The sequence below is a fragment of the Octopus bimaculoides genome, chromosome Z, assembly GCF_046866305.1.
Source record: "Octopus bimaculoides isolate indiv1 chromosome Z, ASM4686630v1, whole genome shotgun sequence".
Classification (NCBI taxonomy): Eukaryota; Metazoa; Mollusca; class Cephalopoda; order Octopoda; family Octopodidae; genus Octopus; species Octopus bimaculoides.
Window position 1 is genome coordinate 3,582,114 of NC_142944.1, and position 22,605 is coordinate 3,604,718.

A 22,605-nucleotide genomic window follows, 5' to 3' on the forward strand; every position below is an offset into this window, starting at 1 on the left:
ATTGATATGCACAAGTCAAATTTTGAAACACTACTACATCACATATGAAAAATGACATTGCATAAATGGCAGCCATTTTTGGTTTCGCATGCCCGTGCTCTTTCCAAAACTTGCACCATAACAACCTCGAGAGTTTCAGACCTCACTTTTCTTTTTTCTCTATTGATGTTCTTCATTTGCACCAGGGTCTCTGGTTTGTTGACGTAAACCCTCTCTTTCAGGTATCCTAACAAGAAAAAAATTCAGGCTAGTCAAGTCTGGAGAACGTAAAGGCCATACAAAGTAGACCTCACACATGGTTCCAGCAAGATGGGGCAACTGCTCATACCACAAGAGAAACAATGCAGTTGCTACGGCAATGCTTTGGAGAGAGAATAATCTACTGCTACGGCAATGACAACTGGCCTTCACGTTCCCCAGACTTGACTAACCTGGATTTTTTCTTGTGGGGGTACCTGACAGAGAGGGTTTACGTCAACAAACCAGAAACCCTGGGGCAACTGAAGGAGAACATCAATAGAGAAATCAGAGAAGTGGGGTTTTGAAACTCTAGAGGGTGTTATGGTGCAAGTTTTGGAAAGAGCACGAGCGTGCGAAGCCAAAGAAAACTTAGAAAACCTGAAGGACCACAACAAAAATGTGTGAATCTGAGAAGGGAATATGTTGGATAAAATCATAATTAACTGATCCTCCTCTATTTTCTTTTACTCAGAATCAGGAACTTTTCAGCACACCCTCATATGTGTGTGTGTATGCGTAATTTACTGAAGTTGAAAAGACTCCTCAGAGTCACGTGTAACTAATCATTACACAGTTACGACTACTTAGAGGAACATTATGGTTTATAAATGTTTATACACAGTATAGCAATTAATATTTACTAACTCAACAAATGTACACACATACACACACACACACACACACATACATACATGCATATATATACATGCATACATACATATATATATACATACACACACTTACATACATACATACATACATACATACACACACGCACATGCATACATACATATATACATACATACATGCATGCATACACACGCGTACACATACATATATATACGTATGTACGTACATACACAAATACACACACGCACACGTACACATACATACATACATAATACATACATACACCCACATACATACATACATACATACATAGTCGCCTTTGTGCTTGTCCCCTACCACCACTTAACCACAGCTATGTTACCCTAACCTAGCAGGTCGGCAAATTAGATAGAATAAAAACCAGACTTTAAAAAATAATAAGTCCCGGGGTCGATTTGTTCGACAGAGTACTTCAAGGTGGTGCCCCAGCGTGGCCACAGTCCACGGACTGAAACAAGTTGAAAAAAAAAAAAAAAAACAAGAAGCAAGAAGTATTAATGCCAGGTACTTCTTTCTTTTGTGATATTTTAGCAGCGCAAGAAACCAATGCCTCCCAGCCTCTGCCAAAAGATAAGAGAATGTTAGAAAGGTGTAATAGAAATCAAAGATGATTAACGGTAGCTCGAATTTAGATTCTCCTCTCTTCAATTTCAGTTAAGTAAAATAATTATAGGTAGTTGTACTGCAATCGGATCGATAAATTATATTATTTACACAGTGCAGAGAAGTGTTTTGTTAATCAGCAACAAAATGAATAACTTAAAATTAGATCATAAATTGCCCTGGCGGTAAATCAGCTATAATTACTCTACATAAATTACCAACAAGTTGAAACTGATTTCTGTTGATGCGAGAACTAAAAAAAAAATTATATAAACTTTGCGTGAAACCTCACGGTATAGTTACTAGTTTTGCTTCATTTTTGTGTTTTGTTTTTTGTTTTGAGGTTGTTTTTTTTTCTTATTTGCATAATTATTTTATTTTCTTTCGAAACTGGGTATTATGTTAACTTGAGTGCTTTTTTCTTTCTTTTTCTTTTTTTGTCTTTTTGATGTTGTCATTTTCCACTCTCTGTTTTTCTATTCACACGTTTTCCTATTCGCATCCTTTCTTCATCTTTACAACATTTAAATCTTCTGCTAAAGTTTTTCCGAACAATTCACAGCAAAAACAATTTATTTCCTGATATTCACATATGGAACCAAAATATTGTCAAGATCTTATTATTCTATTGATAAAGTACATAACCTAGGTTAAACGAATTCGAGTTATCGAGGGAATCAAAAAGCAACACTGCTGACAAAAGTCTTTTGTTTTCATTAACTAAGTTAGTGTTTATAAAAGAGAAACGAACATAAAAACAAAAGTTGTTTCGGTAAGCATGGGAGACAACTCCAGCTTCTAGTTACAGCATTAAATATATTAATACTAATCATTTTACTTCTATTTGTGTGTGCGTGCGTGCGTACGTGTGTGTGTGTGTGTGTGTGTGTTTTATGTAGACGGTGTCTAAAAGTAATTCTTGGTTTTATCTACGCCATTTACTTCGTACATTTACCGTGTGTTTGTCTTGAGACTTCTTTAAATAAGTCCAAACTTCTTTCTAACGGTCCAAGAGAAGCAAAAGAAAGTTGTTTCCCGTATTTGCTGAACAGGTCAATGATTAATATCATATTTTCCTTTTACGTTCTGGGTTCAAACGCCGGCAAGGTTTCATCCTTTTTTACCTTTCATCCTTTCTTAGATCGATAAAATAAGTAGCAGCTGAAACCTGGGGCTGGTCGATGTAATCGATTTACTTCCCTCCCCAAGAAATGCTGGTCGACTGCCAAAATTTGAGACCAATATAGTTTCTTTTCCGCCGAGGTCGACTTTGCCTTTCATCCTTTCGATGTTGATAATAGACATAGCAGTTGAGTACAGGAATCGATGTAATCGACTTGCTCCCCACTACACACACATACACACACACACACAGACCATCACCACCACCACCACTAAAATTGCTGGCTTTGTGCCAAAATTTGATACCAATATATCTTATTTTCCTTAAAGGCAGAATCGTTACGACGCCAGGCAAAATGCTTAGCGACATTCTGTCAGTCTTTATGTTCTGAGTTCAAATTCGGCCGAGGTCGGGATTGATAAGCTTAAGGACCAACGAAACACTGGACTCCATGAAATCGACTTAAATCCCCTCCCCCCCCCCACAAAAAAGAAAAATTGCTGGCCTTGTGCCTAAATTTGAAACCTAGAATTACATTTTCTTTATTGTGTAATTATTTCTAGTTAGCAGGGGACAATTAAATATGTTAACAAATTATTTGATTGCTGTTTGCTTTCTTTTTTATTGTGCGAATAACATCGCTGAACATTTTTTTATTCTTTACTTTTTATTTTAATTTTCATTGCAGATACCCCAACCTGTTAGAAACAACAGCCAAATCTCCCACAAATTAAAACAGGAAAAGGATTCTTTGGATAATGTGGTCCAAGACACACAATAAAAAAAAGAGGTGATTGTAATGACTGGAATGCTTTTGAACAGAGACCGGGGTCATCGAAGACTTCGCGTTACCTGGTAGTCTCTTCCTCACTTACACCATCCTTGATGCTTCTTTTTCCTATTCTGTGATGTACTTGAGCACATCATCAGGATGTTTCCTGGGGTCTGTTTCGAATCCTTCAACATCAGACACTCTCATCTAGGCGATCCCAGCCTGGGTTGATCGAATCCCAGCCTGGTAGAGCTGCCTCTGATGTCTCCACAGCCAACACGTTAGCCATCAGCCTACAAGCGCCGGTGATGAGCATGCTGTTATAATACATATCTATGTATTCTAGAATTCGCTATTTATTTTTTTTTTTCAATAGTGAGGGTCACCTTGGTATTTAAAATGATCGATGCCTTTCATCAACACAGACTATTTGGAAACATAAACACGTGAACTATTTCTACGAACCTGTGGCGTTTGAGACGTTTGGAGGGACTTTGTCGCTAACCGCGAAGATCTTGTCATCGTTGGCCGCTCGCCTCTCCGGTGATGATGCCCGTGACGGCGCTTATCTTTTCCAACACCTTAGCCTCGCCATCGCCACTGCTTAATGCTGCGAGCGTTGTTTCAGTAGGTTCCGTTGAAACTTGTCGTGTGCGACCAACTGAAGCCGCATTGATGCTTTTTTTTTTCTTTCTCCCTTTTTTAAAAAAAAATTATATGCTGTCATTGCATTTTTTTTTTTTCTTTGTCTTTCTTTGTAAAATATATTCCTGTTCATATTTTGAATAAAAAATTGGAAACCATTAACTTATACACGTAGATTATGCGATGGAAATAGACACATATTTCTATCATATTAATTATTTCAATTATAGGTCCAAAGTCTGAAATTTGGAGGTGGAAGGGGGAGGTAATCGATTGCATCGACCCCACCACCATCACCTCCAATACCTGACTGATAGTTATTTTATCAACCGCAAAAAAGATGAAAGGCAAAGTCGACCTCAGCAGCATTTTGAACTCCGAACGTGAGGACAGACTAAATACCGCTATGCATTTTGTCCGACGCGCTAACGATTCTGCCAGCTCGCAACATTTGTAACGGTTGTAGTAAAACCTCTCTCTCGGGTATTTATTTATGAATGCTAACGTAGCGGCTAACATCTAGCTTTCGGCCGCTTGGACCGCTGTGTCCATTACCCTGATTGGCTCTTATTTGTGCGGCATTTGTCAACAGTTCTGTTTCGCGCCAGGGTGCATACCGACCAATCGTGTCCTTCTGTTAAGGTCACGTGAGAGAGAGTTTTACTGCTTTTCCGGAGCCCCTTTTTATCTATAAATAGTCTTGCTTCATCCATGCCAGTCTGTCGCGATTTCAGACCTTTTCAGGTCTGGTCGTAGACCACACACAGAGCACAGCTCCAGCCAGTTTCCAGCGACGACGTCAACACCACTGACCTACTGTCTACTACAATGTCGTTGCCAGCGCCAACACCACCACCGCCAGAGTCCACGCTACCAACAGCAACCGCGGTTCCTTCTCAACACTGTTTGTGTGGATTGTTTCCACCTCGAAAATAACAGCCAGAACCAACCTGCGAGGATCTTCTGTACTAAGTAACCGGTCGCAGCATCGACGCTCAACTTCACTCACGACTTGTGACACCACAGCTCTGCTATTCAGCCACGACCTCTTGTGTACAGACATTCTACCTACTGTGTAACTCTTCTATGAACTGGTACTTTCTTATCTTTGTGTTCAGGACTCTCTTAGTCTATGTTACAGACACTTATTCCATGTTCTGTATTTCTCATTCACACACACATATTATTGTATACATACTATTGTTCATACGAAGGCCTGTCTTATGTATTGTATTGTTTATATTGCCGCATGCACGCACACACAGATACACAGTTGACTACGCTAATAAAACTTACTCTTTATATATAACTAACGGTTGTGTCTCTCTCTTTCCTTGCTGGCACTTACCTCGCATCTCACATGTGAGCCCTCTTATGTTATATTACATGTTCTTGTGCCGACCGTGCGACACGTTCAAAGGAGCCTTCTCCTATTCGTCGCCATCTCCTTTGGTTCGCACGGTCGTTCTCTACACGGTAATTTACACTTCCTTGTCTAGTCACTAAGACTTAGTGATTTAATTTCCGAAATAATCAAGCGTTCTGAAATAAACACTTTCTTGGTTATATTTATAAAAGGCGTGGGCTTGACTGTGTAATTAGGTGGCTTCCCAACCAAGTGTGCTTCAGTTCGTTGCCAATGCGCGGCACCTTGGAAAAGTGTCTTCTACTACAGGCCCGTGCCTTGTGAGTAGGTTTGAGAGACAAAAACTGAAAGAAGCCCTTCGTGCATGTGTGAGTGTGTTTGATGTATGTGACTGTGTATGTGTATGTGAGAACTTACGTACGTACGTATGTATGTATGTATTGTCTCTTCCACCATCACCACTTGACAATCGGTGTTGGTTTGTTTACGTTCCTTAACCTAGCGGTTCAGCAATAGAATAAGTCCCAACGGAAAATTAGATACAAAACAACCTAGATACATCTCGGCTCAAAACAGCAACATATGATTGATTTTGTTGTTCTTTAGGCAAGATGTTTACGATGTAGGTTGTATCTACTTTATGCAGGAAGCTGAATGCTGGTCTGACCATTGTCTTGTTTTATACAAAGGAGAGGTTAGAAAACCAAAAGTAGGAACCAAAGAAGTTAAATATGACACGTCTGAAAGATAATGTCATTAAAGGGAGTTGGTGATCAGAATGGACAATATTCATCTCAAAGAGTCCAAAACATCCTTACATGGCCTTTGCAAAGATTTTCTGGGTTTAGGAGAAAGAAGACATTAAGATTGATTTAATGAAAATGAAGAAATCCAGACAGTATTTAAAGGAAAAGATATTCTTGTGAGGTGGTGAGAACAACTTCTGAAAAGACTTGCCGGTGGTTGTGAACTCACCGGCAAATGGAGTGAGTTCACAGCTGTAACCTACACTAGTGTTGCATAACCAGCCCACTCAAAATGTACCTTGGATTGTAGGGCGACATGCCATGCTTGAGGGGACCTATTCAGTCGAGTACATCAACATCAACATCAATATCAAAATGAAATCAAATTGCAATCAAATGGAAATTATAGTTGTGACATCCGAACATGACCGATGCCAGTGCCACCTTGACCGGCTTCCGTGCCGGTGGCACGTAAAAAGCACCATCCGATCGTGGCCGATGCCAGCTCCCCTGTCTCCTGTGCCGGTGGCACATTAAAAGCACTCACTACACTCTGAGAGTGGTTGGAGTTAGGAAGGGCATCCAGCTGTAGAAACTTTGCCAGATCAGATTGGAGCCTGGGGCAGCCGCTGGCTCTCCAGACCTCAGTCAAACCGTCCAACCCATGCCAGCATGGAAAACGGACGTTAAACGATGATGATGATGATGATTGATGAGGAGTTTCTTGGTTTGATTCTCTGTATGCTTGCAAAAGAACACATGTGGCAGAAACTCACTCCTTTGGAGAAGTTGGAAATGGTGTGATAAAGCTAAAAAGTGCCAAGTTACCTGTGAGGGGTGGTTTTTATGTTGAGTGAAAACTTTCTTCAGTATCTGACTGAATTAATGCATTTGGATCAGGGAATATCCAAAAAGTGGAAAGCTGTGCTGATGTTGGTTCTTTATAAAGAGAAAAGATAGGAATGTTGCCTGTCGGAATGGGAATTAGTGTGGAATATCTCTTCCCTCTGTTTTAGGCATGGTGTCGTGTAAGAACATCATGCTGGATAAATTCTCAACAACATCACTGATGAAGTCTTCAATGAGTCTCAGAAATTGTAGGAAGTGGTAGGCAATCGCCAGAAAATGCATTAAGTATGATGGACATGTATCAAGTCTTTGTTGTTGTAAGGGTTTTTTTAATATATATATTTGGGAATAGAAATGCCTTATTGAACATTCTGAGAAAGCTTAAGTATCCTGGTAAGTTTGCTTCTGTACAGTGAGTTGTCTTGAGTAAAAGACCAAAGTACAAACCGAAATTAAGCTGTAAACACTGCATTAAGAATATACGAAGAAAGTTTTAAAAAACTTGGGAAATGGATAGGGAAAGCTCACTCTAGATTAAGCATGGGTATGGTTTTTCAGGGAGTGGGCCGCATGAGATATGACCCACCATCATACGGGCTGCGAGTTTACTGAATGCTCTAGAGCGTTCATTTTGATGGGAGGAAAGTATTCGATTGAAATTGTATTAAACATGAAAAACTCAAGAGAGATGTTTGTAAAAATCTCGTTGTTAATTTGCTTGAGTACGGCACATAGCCTGGTTGAACATCTAGCATACACTCTAGTGAAATTCCCCTATCCTTTATTATATATCCGTCCATATGAACGTAGCAGGTAACAGCTAACCTTTGGCTGCTGTGTGAACCCTGTTGTGTCCACCACTCTGATTGGTTGGTATTGGCGCAATATATCTCTTACTCTATCGCGCGCCAATATGCAACCTAACCAAACACAGCCTCCAAATAAATCACGTGAGACAGTCTGTTCTAAACTCCGATTTTGAGCCTACTGTTAGCGATAGAAATCCACTTTCCCCTTATCTCGAGGTCTGTTGGTTTCAGACCTTCTAAGGTCTAGCCACTGACCACACGACACAGCCAGTTCTAGCGACGATGCCAGACAACACCCGTCCATCAGCATTACAGCGACCTCCATCTTCGTCACCACCATCATGTCTCTCACCAATGACGTCAACAACATCTCTACATGCACAGGTTCTAGCATAGTGTTGTTCATGAGCTACCTCACCATGGTTAACAGCAAACATACAGCTCACACAGATGCATGGAAATATATCAATAAATCTTTCATAAGCTTTCTACTCAGTTGTGTGTCTCTCTCTCTCTTTTCCAACTGGTACATTATACGTATTATTACAGCCTTCTGACATGAGTCGATATTAGATGGTCTCACAACACACACCACGAATCACTATCTATAATGGTGACCACGACTATCTATGAACACATAACGAGTGTGGCTGTGTCTATCTAAGTAAGGCAGGTTTTGAAAGTCATCTGAGAAACTACAGAAATTTGTTAACTATGCGTTTTACGACATCTCTGCTGGCAGAGGTGTGGAAAAGAATGTGTATCAGAAGGATGGACTGAAACGTCATATGAAGGTACACCAAAAGATATTGTAACACCTACTGCAAGAGGTGCCCATCATTGTTACTTATATATAAAAGAATATACATCCCTAAAAGGATTGAAAAATCACATGTGTGTTGTTTAAGTTTAAGAGAACAATCAAGAGATGGTATTGCTCGAAATCAAGTTGCAGACATCATGTTTGTTTGCATGTATGTATGTATGTATGCATGCATGCATATATGTATGTATGCATGTATGTGTGTGTATGTATGTATGTATGTATGAATGTATGTATGTGTGTGTATGTATGTATGTATGTATATATGTATGTATGCATGTATGCATGCATGCATGTATCTATGTAATTTGTATGTCGGTATGTATGTATGTATGTATATGTGTGTGTGCACGTTTGTTTGTATGTATGTATGTATGTATGTATGTATGCATGCATGTGAGTAGAGGCGCAATGGCCCGGTTGTTAGGGCAGCGGACTCGCGGTCATAGGATCGCGGTTTCGATTCCCAGACGGGGCGTTGTGAGTGTTTATTGAGCGAAAACACCTAAAGCTCTACGAGGCTCCGGCAGGGGATGGTGGCGAACCCTGCTGTACTCTTCCACCACAACTTTCTCTCACTCTTTCTTCCTGTTTCTGTTGTGCCTGTAATTCAAAGGGTCAGCCTTGTCACACTGTGTCACGCTGAATCTCCCCGAGAACTACGTTAAGGGTACACGTGTCTGTGGAGTGCTCAACCACTTGCACGTTAATTTCACGAGCAGGCTGTTCCGTTGATCGGATCAACTGGAACCCTCGACGTCGGAAGCGACGGAGTGCCAACAACAACATGTATGCATGTGTGTGTGTGTGCGCGCGCGTGTGTATGCATGTTTGTATGCATACATACTTGTATGTCTATGTATGTACGTACGAGAATTACCAGATTAAAAAATGTCATCATTAGATCTAGAAGTAACTGATGGCTGGTGAACATTACTCGGTTTGTTTTGATTTCTGATATTAGTTACTATTCATCAAACGTTAAAGAGAATCTGTCAAAGTTCACGAGGAGGAGTTTAGTTATGCATTAGCATATAATCCTTTCCGGTATTGGTTTAAGGACTGAAAATTTGGAGGGAGGAAGGGAGAAAGGGTGCTGATCGATTACATCGACCACCAGTAACCAACCGGTACTTATTTTATTGACCCCAAATTAATGAAAGACAAAGTCAAATCAGTAGCATTTGAACTCATAACATAGGCGGACGGAATGCCGCCAAATATTTTATTCGGCGTGCTACCAATTCCGTAGGAACAAAAACCAGAATGACAAAGCTGTGAACCGAACTTGTTAGCCGCACACTCTTATGGGGATTTATTATATCTTGTTTTTCTGTTGATATGAATAGACTTACGTCTGTAGTCCTGATAGTTGTCAGTACTTTTGCCTCCAAATAATCCAATATCAAGGATTTTATTTCGTCTTTTATTCTTCTATGGTAACCACGATATCCAGTTCCATTCTCTACTTCATTTTACTGCATTGTACGATTCTCTAAGAAATTCGATGAGATTATTTTTATATTAATCTTTCATTTGTTTCACTCATTGGAATGTGGCAATTCTGGAGCACTGCCATGACGGGTCTTTTAATTTAACAAATCAACTCGGGTACTTTTTTTCAAGTCTGGTACATTTTCTATCAGTCTCTTTTGCCAAACTGCTAGATTACAGAGATATAAACAAACCAACACCAGTTATCAAACAGTAGTGGGGAAAAAACACAACACAAATGCACATTTATATATGCTTAAGTGCAACAGGCTTCTTTCAGTTTCTGTCTACCAAATCCACTCACAAGACTTTGGTCAACCTGAGGCCATAGCAAAAAACACTTGCCCAAAATTCCACACTGTGGAACTGAACCCAGAATCATATGGTTGTGAAGCAAATTTCTTATCACATGCCCCACCTGCATCTGCTTAATTTTACTACTGGAATTGTTCTACATACCATTTCTCTGTCATTAAGTATTTCAGTATATTTTCTCTTATGTTTCTTATTTCTTTATTGTCCACAAGGGGCTAAACATAGAGGGGACAAACAAGGACAGACAAACGGATTAAGTCGATTATATCGACCCCAGTGCGTAACTGGTACTTATTTAATCAACCCCAAAAGATGAAAGGCAAAGTCGACTTTGGCAGAATTTGAATAGCAGACGAAATACCGCTAAGCATTTCACCTGGCGTGCTAACATTTCTGCCAGCTCTCTTATGTTTCTTTAACCCCTTGCAGATGGGAAGCGATACTGACCACATTGAAACACTGTGTGTCTGAGCAGTGCAATGTCTCACTCTGGGTGGCACTGTCTTTTCAAATATACCACACTGACAAGAATTTGTAAATACAATGTAAAATTCCTTGTAAGGAAAACTATGAAGTTACTGAACGATTCAATTCCAGTGCACAACACAAACTGTCAGTACCAATACACCATTCTATTTCTTTCTAAACATCTTACTAACAGTGATTCAGTGGTTTTTATCTCAGTACTAATTAACATACTTCATTATACAGCATATACCAATACAGCAATTTTCAGTGCTTTCTGTTTTTGTTTTCAGATCTAATTTTCATATTCCATCACAAGGACTTAGTAAAACCTACACTTGCATTCCATTTCTCTGAAAGACACTCCATTTCTTTCTTTTTTCTTTTCCAAATCTGTTTCTGTGTTTTCTTAAATTCTGTCATTAAATCTAATCTATTTCAACCTGAACTGAATGTAGAGACTGTACCCATCGTTTTTTTTTCTTCTTCTTTTTTTACAGGCCTTCCAAATCCAATGACATCAATGTTTTATTATTATTTTTTTTTCTTTTGTTGTTATGATTATAAATCAGTGTCTGCAGAAAAGACATAGTCAGGTGAAGAATTCTAAGGTGATGACATTCAGGACAAGAAGTGGAACTGGGTTAAGTGGTCTGTGAAGGACCTGGGAGTGGAGGGGAACACAAAATATGGATGATGAGAGAAGAAGAGACAAGTTGAGAGTTCTTGAATGGCAGTGACATGTGATATCACTGTGTCTTAAGAGTAGAAACCAATTTATTTCTTACCCAACAAATTATTATTATATCACTTAACCATTCTGTATACATTCTTCATAAACAATTATTCTACTCTTTTCTTTTAAATGTAAAATGCACCATATTACACCATTGCATTTTTAGTTGACCTAATCCTTATTATTATTATTATTATTATTATTATTATTGGTTTCACTTTACTAGCAAAAAGACACCATTTATGTAACATGTGCATCATATTTTTCCTGTTTGGCTAAACTCTAACCCTAACTTCTAACCCATTATCGTTTCTTCTTAAATAATTTATTTTAATTCAGTGAACTCCAAAGCTGAGCTTCTCAATTAATCCTTTTATACAAAATGCAACTTGGGTCTATCCTTTGTCCATGTATTTAACAGCATGTAATTTAAAATATGACATACCTTACAATTTTACATATCATGCCTCACATAAAATCTATAAGAAGTGTTTGCACATGATTCAATGTGCGGTCTCTTTAGTTTTATTCCTACATTACTTAGTGGCAAATGTAGTTCAATACACTTACTGCCCATAGATGATTGGTTCAAACCCCCTTTCTAGCAATGAAGCATAATTCTTTATCTGTTTTGTTCAATCCACCTAGCTACAACTCAGATATTATTTCCATTCCATCATCGATCTATGAATGGAAATCCATCATCGATCTATGAATAGAAATCCATCATCGATCTATGAATAGAAATCCATCATCGATCTATGAATAGAAATCCATCATCGATCTATGAATAGAAATCCATCATCGATCTATGAATAGAAATCCATCATCGATTTATGAATAGAAATCCATCATCGATTTATGAATAGAGATCCATCATCGATTTATGAATAGAGATCCATCATCGATTTATGAATAGAGATCCATCATCGATTTATGAATAGAAATCCATCATCGATTTATGAATAGAAATCCATCATCGATTTATGAATAGAAATCCATCATCGATTTATGAATAGAAATCCATCATCGATTTATGAATAGAAATCCATCATCGATTTATGAATAGAAATCCATCATCGATTTATGAATAGAAATCCATCATCGATTTATGAATAGAAATCCTTCATCGATTTATGAATAGAAATCCATCATCGATTTATGAATAGAAATCCATCATCGATTTATGAATAGAAATCCATCATCGATTTATGAATAGAAATCCATCATCGATTTATGAATAGAAATCCATCATCGATTTATGAATAGAAATCCATCATCGATTTATGAATAGAAATCCATCATCGATTTATGAATAGAAATCCATCATCGATTTATGAATAGAAATCCATCATCGATTTATGAATAGAAATCCATCATCGATTTATGAATAGAAATCCATCATCGATTTATGAATAGAAATCCATCATCGATTTATGAATAGAAATCCATCATCGATTTATGTATAGAAATCCATCATCGATTTATGAATAGAAATCCATCATCGATTTATGAATAGAAATCCATCATCGATTTATGAATAGAAATCCATCATTGATTTATGAATAGAAATCCATCATTGATTTATGAATAGAAATCCATCATTGATTTATGAATAGAAATCCATCATTGATTTATGAATAGAAATCCATCATTGATTTATGAATAGAAATCCATCATTGATTTATGAATAGAAATCCATCATTGATTTATGAATAGAAATCCATCATTGATTTATGAATAGAAATCCATCATTGATTTATGAATAGAAATCCATCATTGATTTATGAATAGAAATCCATCATTGATTTATGAATAGAAATCCATCATTGATTTATGAATAGAAATCCATCATCGATTTATGAATAGAAATCCTTCATCGATTTATGAATAGAAATCCATCATCGATTTATGAATAGAAATCCATCATCGATTTATGAATAGAAATCCATCATCGATTTATGAATAGAAATCCATCATCGATTTATGAATAGAAATCCATCATCGATTTATGAATAGAAATCCATCATCGATTTATGAATAGAAATCCATCATCGATTTATGAATAGAAATCCATCATCGATTTATGAATAGAAATCCATCATCGATTTATGAATAGAAATCCATCATCGATTTATGAATAGAAATCCATCATCGATTTATGAATAGAAATCCATCATCGATTTATGAATAGAAATCCATCATCGATTTATGTATAGAAATCCATCATCGATTTATGAATAGAAATCCATCATCGATTTATGAATAGAAATCCATCATTGATTTATGAATAGAAATCCATCATTGATTTATGAATAGAAATCCATCATTGATTTATGAATAGAAATCCATCATTGATTTATGAATAGAAATCCATCATTGATTTATGAATAGAAATCCATCATTGATTTATGAATAGAAATCCATCATTGATTTATGAATAGAAATCCATCATTGATTTATGAATAGAAATCCATCATTGATTTATGAATAGAAATCCATCATTGATTTATGAATAGAAATCCATCATTGATTTATGAATAGAAATCCATCATTGATTTATGAATAGAAATCCATCATTGATTTATGAATAGAAATCCATCATTGATTTATGAATAGAAATCCATCATTGATTTATGAATAGAAATCCATCATTGATTTATGAATAGAAATCCATCATTGATTTATGAATAGAAATCCATCATTGATTTATGAATAGAAATCCATCATTGATTTATGAATAGAAATCCATCATTGATTTATGAATAGAAATCCATCATTGATTTATGAATAGAAATCCATCATTGATTTATGAATAGAAATCCATCATTGATTTATGAATAGAAATCCATCATTGATTTATGAATAGAAATCCATCATTGATTTATGAATAGAAATCCATCATTGATTTATGAATAGAAATCCATCATTGATTTATGAATAGAAATCCATCATTGATTTATGAATAGAAATCCATCATTGATTTATGAATAGAAATCCATCATTGATTTATGAATAGAAATCCATCATTGATTTATGTATAGAAATCCATCATTGATTTATGAATAGAAATCCATCATTGATTTATGAATAGAAATCCATCATTGATTTATGAATAGAAATCCATCATTGATTTATGAATAGAAATCCATCATTGATTTATGAATAGAAATCCATCATTGATTTATGAATAGAAATCCATCATTGATTTATGAATAGAAATCCATCATTGATTTATGAATAGAAATCCATCATTGATTTATGAATAGAAATCCATCATTGATTTATGAATAGAAATCCATCATTGATTTATGAATAGAAATCCATCATTGATTTATGAATAGAAATCCATCATTGATTTATGAATAGAAATCCATCATTGATTTATGAATAGAAATCCATCATTGATTTATGAATAGAAATCCATCATTGATTTATGAATAGAAATCCATCATTGATTTATGAATAGAAATCCATCATTGATTTATGAATAGAAATCCATCATTGATTTATGAATAGAAATCCATCATTGATTTATGAATAGAAATCCATCATTGATTTATGAATAGAAATCCATCATTGATTTATGAATAGAAATCCATCATTGATTTATGTATAGAAATCCATCATTGATTTATGAATAGAAATCCATCATTGATTTATGAATAGAAATCCATCATTGATTTATGAATAGAAATCCATCATTGATTTATGAATAGAAATCCATCATTGATTTATGAATAGAAATCCATCATTGATTTATGAATAGAAATCCATCATTGATTTATGAATAGAAATCCATCATTGATTTATGAATAGAAATCCATCATTGATTTATGAATAGAAATCCATCATTGATTTATGAATAGAAATCCATCATTGATTTATGAATAGAAATCCATCATTGATTTATGAATAGAAATCCATCATTGATTTATGAATAGAAATCCATCATTGATTTATGAATAGAAATCCATCATTGATTTATGAATAGAAATCCATCATTGATTTATGAATAGAAATCCATCATTGATTTATGAATAGAAATCCATCATTGATTTATGAATAGAAATCCATCATTGATTTATGAATAGAAATCCATCATTGATTTATGAATAGAAATCCATCATTGATTTATGAATAGAAATCCATCATTGATTTATGAATAGAAATCCATCATTGATTTATGAATAGAAATCCATCATTGATTTATGAATAGAAATCCATCATTGATTTATGTATAGAAATCCATCATTGATTTATGAATAGAAATCCATCATTGATTTATGAATAGAAATCCATCATTGATTTATGAATAGAAATCCATCATTGATTTATGAATAGAAATCCATCATTGATTTATGAATAGAAATCCATCATTGATTTATGAATAGAAATCCATCATTGATTTATGAATAGAAATCCATCATTGATTTATGAATAGAAATCCATCATTGATTTATGAATAGAAATCCATCATTGATTTATGAATAGAAATCCATCATTGATTTATGAATAGAAATCCATCATTGATTTATGAATAGAAATCCATCATTGATTTATGAATAGAAATCCATCATTGATTTATGAATAGAAATCCATCATTGATTTATGAATAGAAATCCATCATTGATTTATGAATAGAAATCCATCATTGATTTATGAATAGAAATCCATCATTGATTTATGAATAGAAATCCATCATTGATTTATGAATAGAAATCCATCATTGATTTATGAATAGAAATCCATCATTGATTTATGAATAGAAATCCATCATTGATTTATGAATAGAAATCCATCATTGATTTATGAATAGAAATCCATCATTGATTTATGAATAGAAATCCATCATTGATTTATGTATAGAAATCCATCATTGATTTATGAATAGAAATCCATCATTGATTTATGAATAGAAATCCATCATTGATTTATGAATAGAAATCCATCATTGATTTATGAATAGAAATCCATCATTGATTTATGAATAGAAATCCATCATTGATTTATGAATAGAAATCCATCATTGATTTATGAATAGAAATCCATCATTGATTTATGAATAGAAATCCATCATTGATTTATGAATAGAAATCCATCATTGATTTATGAATAGAAATCCATCATTGATTTATGAATAGAAATCCATCATTGATTTATGAATAGAAATCCATCATTGATTTATGAATAGAAATCCATCATTGATTTATGAATAGAAATCCATCATTGATTTATGAATAGAAATCCATCATTGATTTATGAATAGAAATCCATCATTGATTTATGAATAGAAATCCATCATTGATTTATGAATAGAAATCCATCATTGATTTATGAATAGAAATCCATCATTGATTTATGAATAGAAATCCATCATTGATTTATGAATAGAAATCCATCATTGATTTATGAATAGAAATCCATCATTGATTTATGAATAGAAATCCATCATTGATTTATGAATAGAAATCCATCATTGATTTATGAATAGAAATCCATCATTGATTTATGAATAGAAATCCATCAGTATAAATATCAGCTAAACTAAATCTGATTTTGTTTAATGTATTTTTCTATGCTAGCATGAAAGAAAAAAAGAATGAAAAATAAAATAATCATTTTTCAAGAAAAGAGAAAAATCATACCAAAACGTTTTTTTAATAAAAAATAGCAAAAGGAAAATAAAAATCAGTCAATTTATTCCTTAAAAACCTACATTATCAACTAAAGATATTTCTAGAGAAATGAATGACTATAAAATACTACAACACAGTTCTTTATTTAATAACTGAAATAATTTTGCAGGAAAATTCCATTCTTAGAAAGTAGGATAAAATGTTGATACTTATTCCAAATCAACTAAAAAATAAAATATTTTACAAGTTGATGATATAAAAAAAAAACTTGCTTAAGCTAGAATCAATTTAAAAATGGAGAACCAGATTGATTAAGATGTAACGAGTCATGAATGAATTAATGTCTGTATGAGTGAGAATCATCGAGAGAATACAAATATAAAAACTTAAGATATCAGAATCGTAACTACATCACTCATTAACCCTATCACCTCTATCATCTATACTTTTATCCCCCTCATCACCATTGTGACATCATTGCAATGTCATCTGCATTCTGCTACTGCTAACAGTGTTGCTTTCATTGTCATCATCTTGCTCCTCATCATTTTTTATTTATTTTTTTTTTTGTGTTTTGTTTTTGAGTCATTAATATTTTGCTGATATTCATTTATATATATATTTTATTTTATTTTTTCCAAACACTGAAGACATATGTATAAAAGCATTTAAAATGTTAACACCAACATGTATTAAATCTTAATTCGGGCAAAAATTTATAAAAATTATCAAAAGACATCAAAAGACATTTAAAAAATGGCAGCATTTTTAACTCCAGGCAGAATATATATATATATATATATATATATATATATATATATATATATATATTTGGTCAGTTTTCATATTTACCTTCTCTTATCTAAAATATCAAATATCACTAATGAATTTTTTTTTTAAGCTGTCATCAAATATACATATGCTGATACAAGCTTATCGGTTTTTGTTTTCAGTAAGTTTTATAATTTTCACTCATTTGTTGATAAACAGATGTGTCATATCCTTTTATACGTTTAGTAGTATTTCGATTTTATTTGATCCTGTTAGAAAAATTTCAAATTATGTATCAAAATAATATATAAGGTATGAAAGGATTTGCTCATCCAGAGTGAAAAAAAAAAATGTCAGCATTCAATATTCTCTTTCTAAAACAGACATATTTGCAGCAGCAGTTGTTCTGCTGGAAACTGAGAGGTTTCCTCAACCTTCTGTAGGTATCACAGGAATCTGGAAGAGAGAAAAAAACAGAAAACATAATTGTGTTACAAAGACAGAAACTGATGGTGATAGTAGTAGTAGTAGTAGTAGTAGTAGTAGTAATAGTAGAAGTAGTGGTTGCGGTGGTGGCAGTGGTGGAAGCAGCTTTGGCAATGGCAGCAGAAGCTTTGGTGGCAGCAGCGGCTTTGGTGGTAGCAGTGGCTTTTTTGGCAGCAGCAGCAGTGGGGGGGGGGGGTGTAAAGGGTTGTCGCTTTCCATGCTGGCATGGGTTGGACAGTTTGACTGAGAACTGGCAAGCTGGAAAGTGGCACAAGATCTATATGCTATCACCAATTAAGGTGACGAGGCTTCCAGTTGATCCTACAAATGGAACAGCGTACTCATGAAATTAAAGTGCAAATGGCTACAGATATGTGTACCCTTAACGTAGTTCTCAGAGAGATTCAGCCAGACATAAAATGCGACAAGGCTGGCCACTTTGAATTACTGGTACAACTCTTTTTTGCCAGCTGAGTAGACTGGAGCAATGTGAAAATAAAGTGTCTTGCTCAAGGACACAATGGGCCACCAGGGATCAAACTCACAACCTTCCAATTGTGAGTCGAATACCCTAACCAGTAAGCCACTTGCATAGAAGCTACAATGATGACTGATGTTGGTTTTATGAAATCAAGGTGCAGGCGTAGGTGTGTGGCAAAAAGTTTTCTTCCAATCCCACTGCATGGCACCTTGGACAAGTGTCTTCTACTATAGCCCCAGGTCAACCAAAAATTTGTCAGTGGATTTGGTAGAAAAAAACTAAGAGAAACGCATCACATATATGAGTGTGTGTGTGTGTGTGTGCATGTGTGTGTGCATATGTGTGTGTGTGTTATCTAGATGTGTGTGTTTTTATGTTTGTCCCCCACCACTGTCAGACAACACGTGTCTGTTTACATCCTCATAACTTAGCAGTTTGGCACAAGGGACCAATAGAATAAGTACAAGACTTTATAAAAGAAAATGGTCGTGAATTTGATTTGTTTGATTAAACCCTTTAGAATGGTGCCCCCAGCCTGGCTGCTGTCCAATGACTGATACGGGTAAAAAATAAGGTAAAAAAATGATTATAATGGAGATTTAGCCAATGATGATGTTTATGATGCTGATGATCATGATAGGAAAAAGCTGAGAATGTATATCCATAGACTTTTAGAAAACAGATAAAAGACGTCACATAAAAAGCAGTGGTGCTGGTGCCATGTAAAAAGCATCCTGTAGAAAGATAGAAACAATTTCAAAAAAATGAAATGGACTGGAGAATTTCAAAAACTAGCTCCGTCAAGATTAACAGTTTACAGAATATGTGACAAATTTAAGCATGTCAGATCCATCTGCAATACACAGAAAAGTGGTTGATCAGTCAATGTTATAACTGAAGAGAATGAAATGCTTGTGGCTCAAACTGTAAAGTCCCCAGAAATAAAAAAAAAAATAGGGCTTCCAATGAACTGGGAATCTCCTGCAGATCCCTTAGTTGACTTCTGATCTCTTAGCTTTAAAAAAAAAAAGACAGGAAAATGAAAAGAACATTCCACTCATATTCGGCAACTGTATACCTACTTCTGCCCACCCCTATATTCTTTTATTCTTTTATATGTTTCAGCCTTGAAGCTGCAGCCATGCTGGGGCACCACCATATGTTAACATATTTTGATAAAAAAATTTTCAGTTGTTTCTAGTCCTAAGTAGGAAAGAATGTTAACATACATATTTACCTTTAATTTTGATTAACTACATCTGTAATAATGCTCCACTACTGCAATCATTGTTATCAACATCATCAGGACACATGCATGTTCGTCCAGAACCAAATGTTGGAAGACACAAGAAACGGCAGCCTCCATTGTCATGGGCACAAGCATTAGTATCTGAAAACAAAAACAAAAACAAACTCTTTAAATTCAAGAACACATAACATTAAAACGCTCCCAAAAAGATTTATTTTGTCAAATTAGTCTTATTTTGGTAAATGTTTCTTGCCATAAAACAAATGTATCCTACCATATTTAAAACTTTGAAATTATAAAACTATACTATGGTAAGTAGTTACATTTATATATGCTTAAGTTAAAAGTTTCAACAATTTTTTCATAAAGATTAATAGTTTTCCAAACAAAAAGCACAGAACTTTTAGAAATTGATTGAATTCAGTATAAGAAATTTCACTAAAATTTTAATGTAGTCAGATGCTTTCTCCCCCCCCCCCCCACTCCCCACCTCAGATGTCTTCCTGATCTTTTTTCTAACTTCTAACAAGTTTTCAGCAACGCTGGTAAACTTGAAGATAGATCTTTCATTAGTTCTCAAGACTAGATATCAATTTGATTTCAAAATATACATGTTTGTTACTTTACCCATAATCATGTTCACTCCAAATAGAGTCTCCTCTCTATCATGCATCATACATAGTGAATTTATGATAATTAAGGGAGATAATCAATATCTTCAGTCTACTGATCACCATGTTTTGTCTTGACTTCAAAGTATTATCTGCAGAATCCTAACAGAATCTTTGTCAAACCACACTTTACTGTTGATTCCATGCCAAAATATTGAGCAACTAAATTTACATTCAACATGAGCCAACAGATTCACTAGGTTAGAGTTTACCTTAGTTTGCAAGGAATAAACAAATAAAAGTTCAAAAATTAATCCATCACAAGGTTAATTACCAACAGTTACTGCTGCTGCTGCTGCTGGTATTTCTTCTCGAAAGACTAGACTGGAGCAATGTGAAATGGGATGCCTTGTTCAATGACACAATATGCAACCTCGACCAGAGATCAAATTCACAACTTACAATTGGGAATCCAGTACGCTAACCACAAAGCTACGCACCAAGTGAACACCTCCATTTGCATGTATATCATGTGAACACCTCATTTCTATGTATATCATGTGAACTCCTTAGATTTCAATTTCTAATGAATATTTTTTAATTTCTGTATTTTTTAAATTGTTTCAACAATTCAGAATCTTCTTCTTTGTATTGAACTTTTATGATAATATTCAAACTCTTGCCTTTTTTTTTATTATTATTTTTATTTTCAAACCACAAACCAAACAGTTATGACCAAAGTCGTTATTAGGCAAAGATATCATTGTTCTCATTTCTTTCTGAATTCTTTATTTCATTCTCAAACTCACAAGACAAAAATCAATTTTTTGATGTTTGAAAAGGTTTTAAAAGTTGCTTTTTAAGAAAACAATTTTGCCTTTCATTCAATACACCAGCCTCTCAAAAGCCCGAAACAATATGAATTTCAACAAATCAGATTCTCTTCATAGTGTTTTAAGTGATTAAAGAAAGTGTTTATAGAACAAATTTTTCTTTAAATTATTCTTTTTTTTTTAATTATATTTTCTTCATTTTGGGGTTGGAAAGGTGTATAAATTTTGGTGGAGAACTAATATCAGATAAGAAGTGACAACTTGAATTAGAGCATATGTTTCAAATTTAAGTGCAGGTAAAATTTATCAGCAATAAAGGGCATTGCAGTCTATATGACACAAACAGCAGTATTTCTCTGCTTCCAATCAAATGGAAAGATCTTAATCTATTCCCAAATTTATGCTCTGAATTTGCCAACCAATTTTTCAATGGCTAACTTCATCAAATGCTTCAGAAAAACTTATGAGTATGCTAACCCAATTCAATGTGTATGCTAGTGAACTTTTTGAAGAATATTAATTATGCCATTAATTCAAAGAACAAAAATGCACCTATTTCTATCAGTGCAATAAAGTTCAGTTTTAAACAAATTAAATACAAAAAAAATTACATATTTTATGAATGCCGTTCACACAGATCAAAGTCAGTATTGATGGCCCCAAACAGAAATCCAAATTTAATCTGTTGCTATTGCAATAAAATATGTATTTTGTTATCATTATCATATATTTTTTATTATCATATTTTGTGGTTCTAAAACTAGAGTAGCTTGAAGATTGTTATCATTAACATAGATGAAACTATCAAAGCTGTTTAGCAGTTAAGGACTTCGTTTTTACCATTAGACAGATACCAAGTTGATCCCATTGCAAGTCATCT

General features: G+C 34.5%; 1 protein-coding gene and 1 long non-coding RNA gene across 8 annotated transcripts in view; one reads left to right on the forward strand and one right to left on the reverse strand.

The window, feature by feature from the left end:
• The window catches only part of LOC128249637 (uncharacterized), a 115,124-nt gene extending 109,759 nt beyond the window's left edge, over positions 1–5,365 (forward strand). For both annotated transcript variants that reach the window (XR_008265757.2, XR_016244807.1), the window contains one exon: positions 3,324–5,365. This is a non-coding gene — a long non-coding RNA (uncharacterized LOC128249637). The remainder of the gene's footprint in view (positions 1–3,323) is intronic.
• Positions 5,366–18,234: 12,869 nt separating this feature from the next.
• Positions 18,235–22,605, reverse strand: part of LOC106884151 (nidogen-like) — a 200,882-nt gene continuing 196,511 nt past the window's right edge. For all 6 annotated transcript variants that reach the window (XM_089365423.1, XM_089365422.1, XM_089365427.1 and 3 more), the window contains 2 exons: positions 20,270–20,422; positions 18,235–18,521 (listed from right to left, as the gene is read on the reverse strand). In XM_089365423.1, the coding sequence (XP_089221549.1) occupies positions 20,286–20,422 (137 nt within the window). In that variant the 3' untranslated portion in view covers positions 18,235–18,521; positions 20,270–20,285. The remainder of the gene's footprint in view (positions 18,522–20,269; positions 20,423–22,605) is intronic.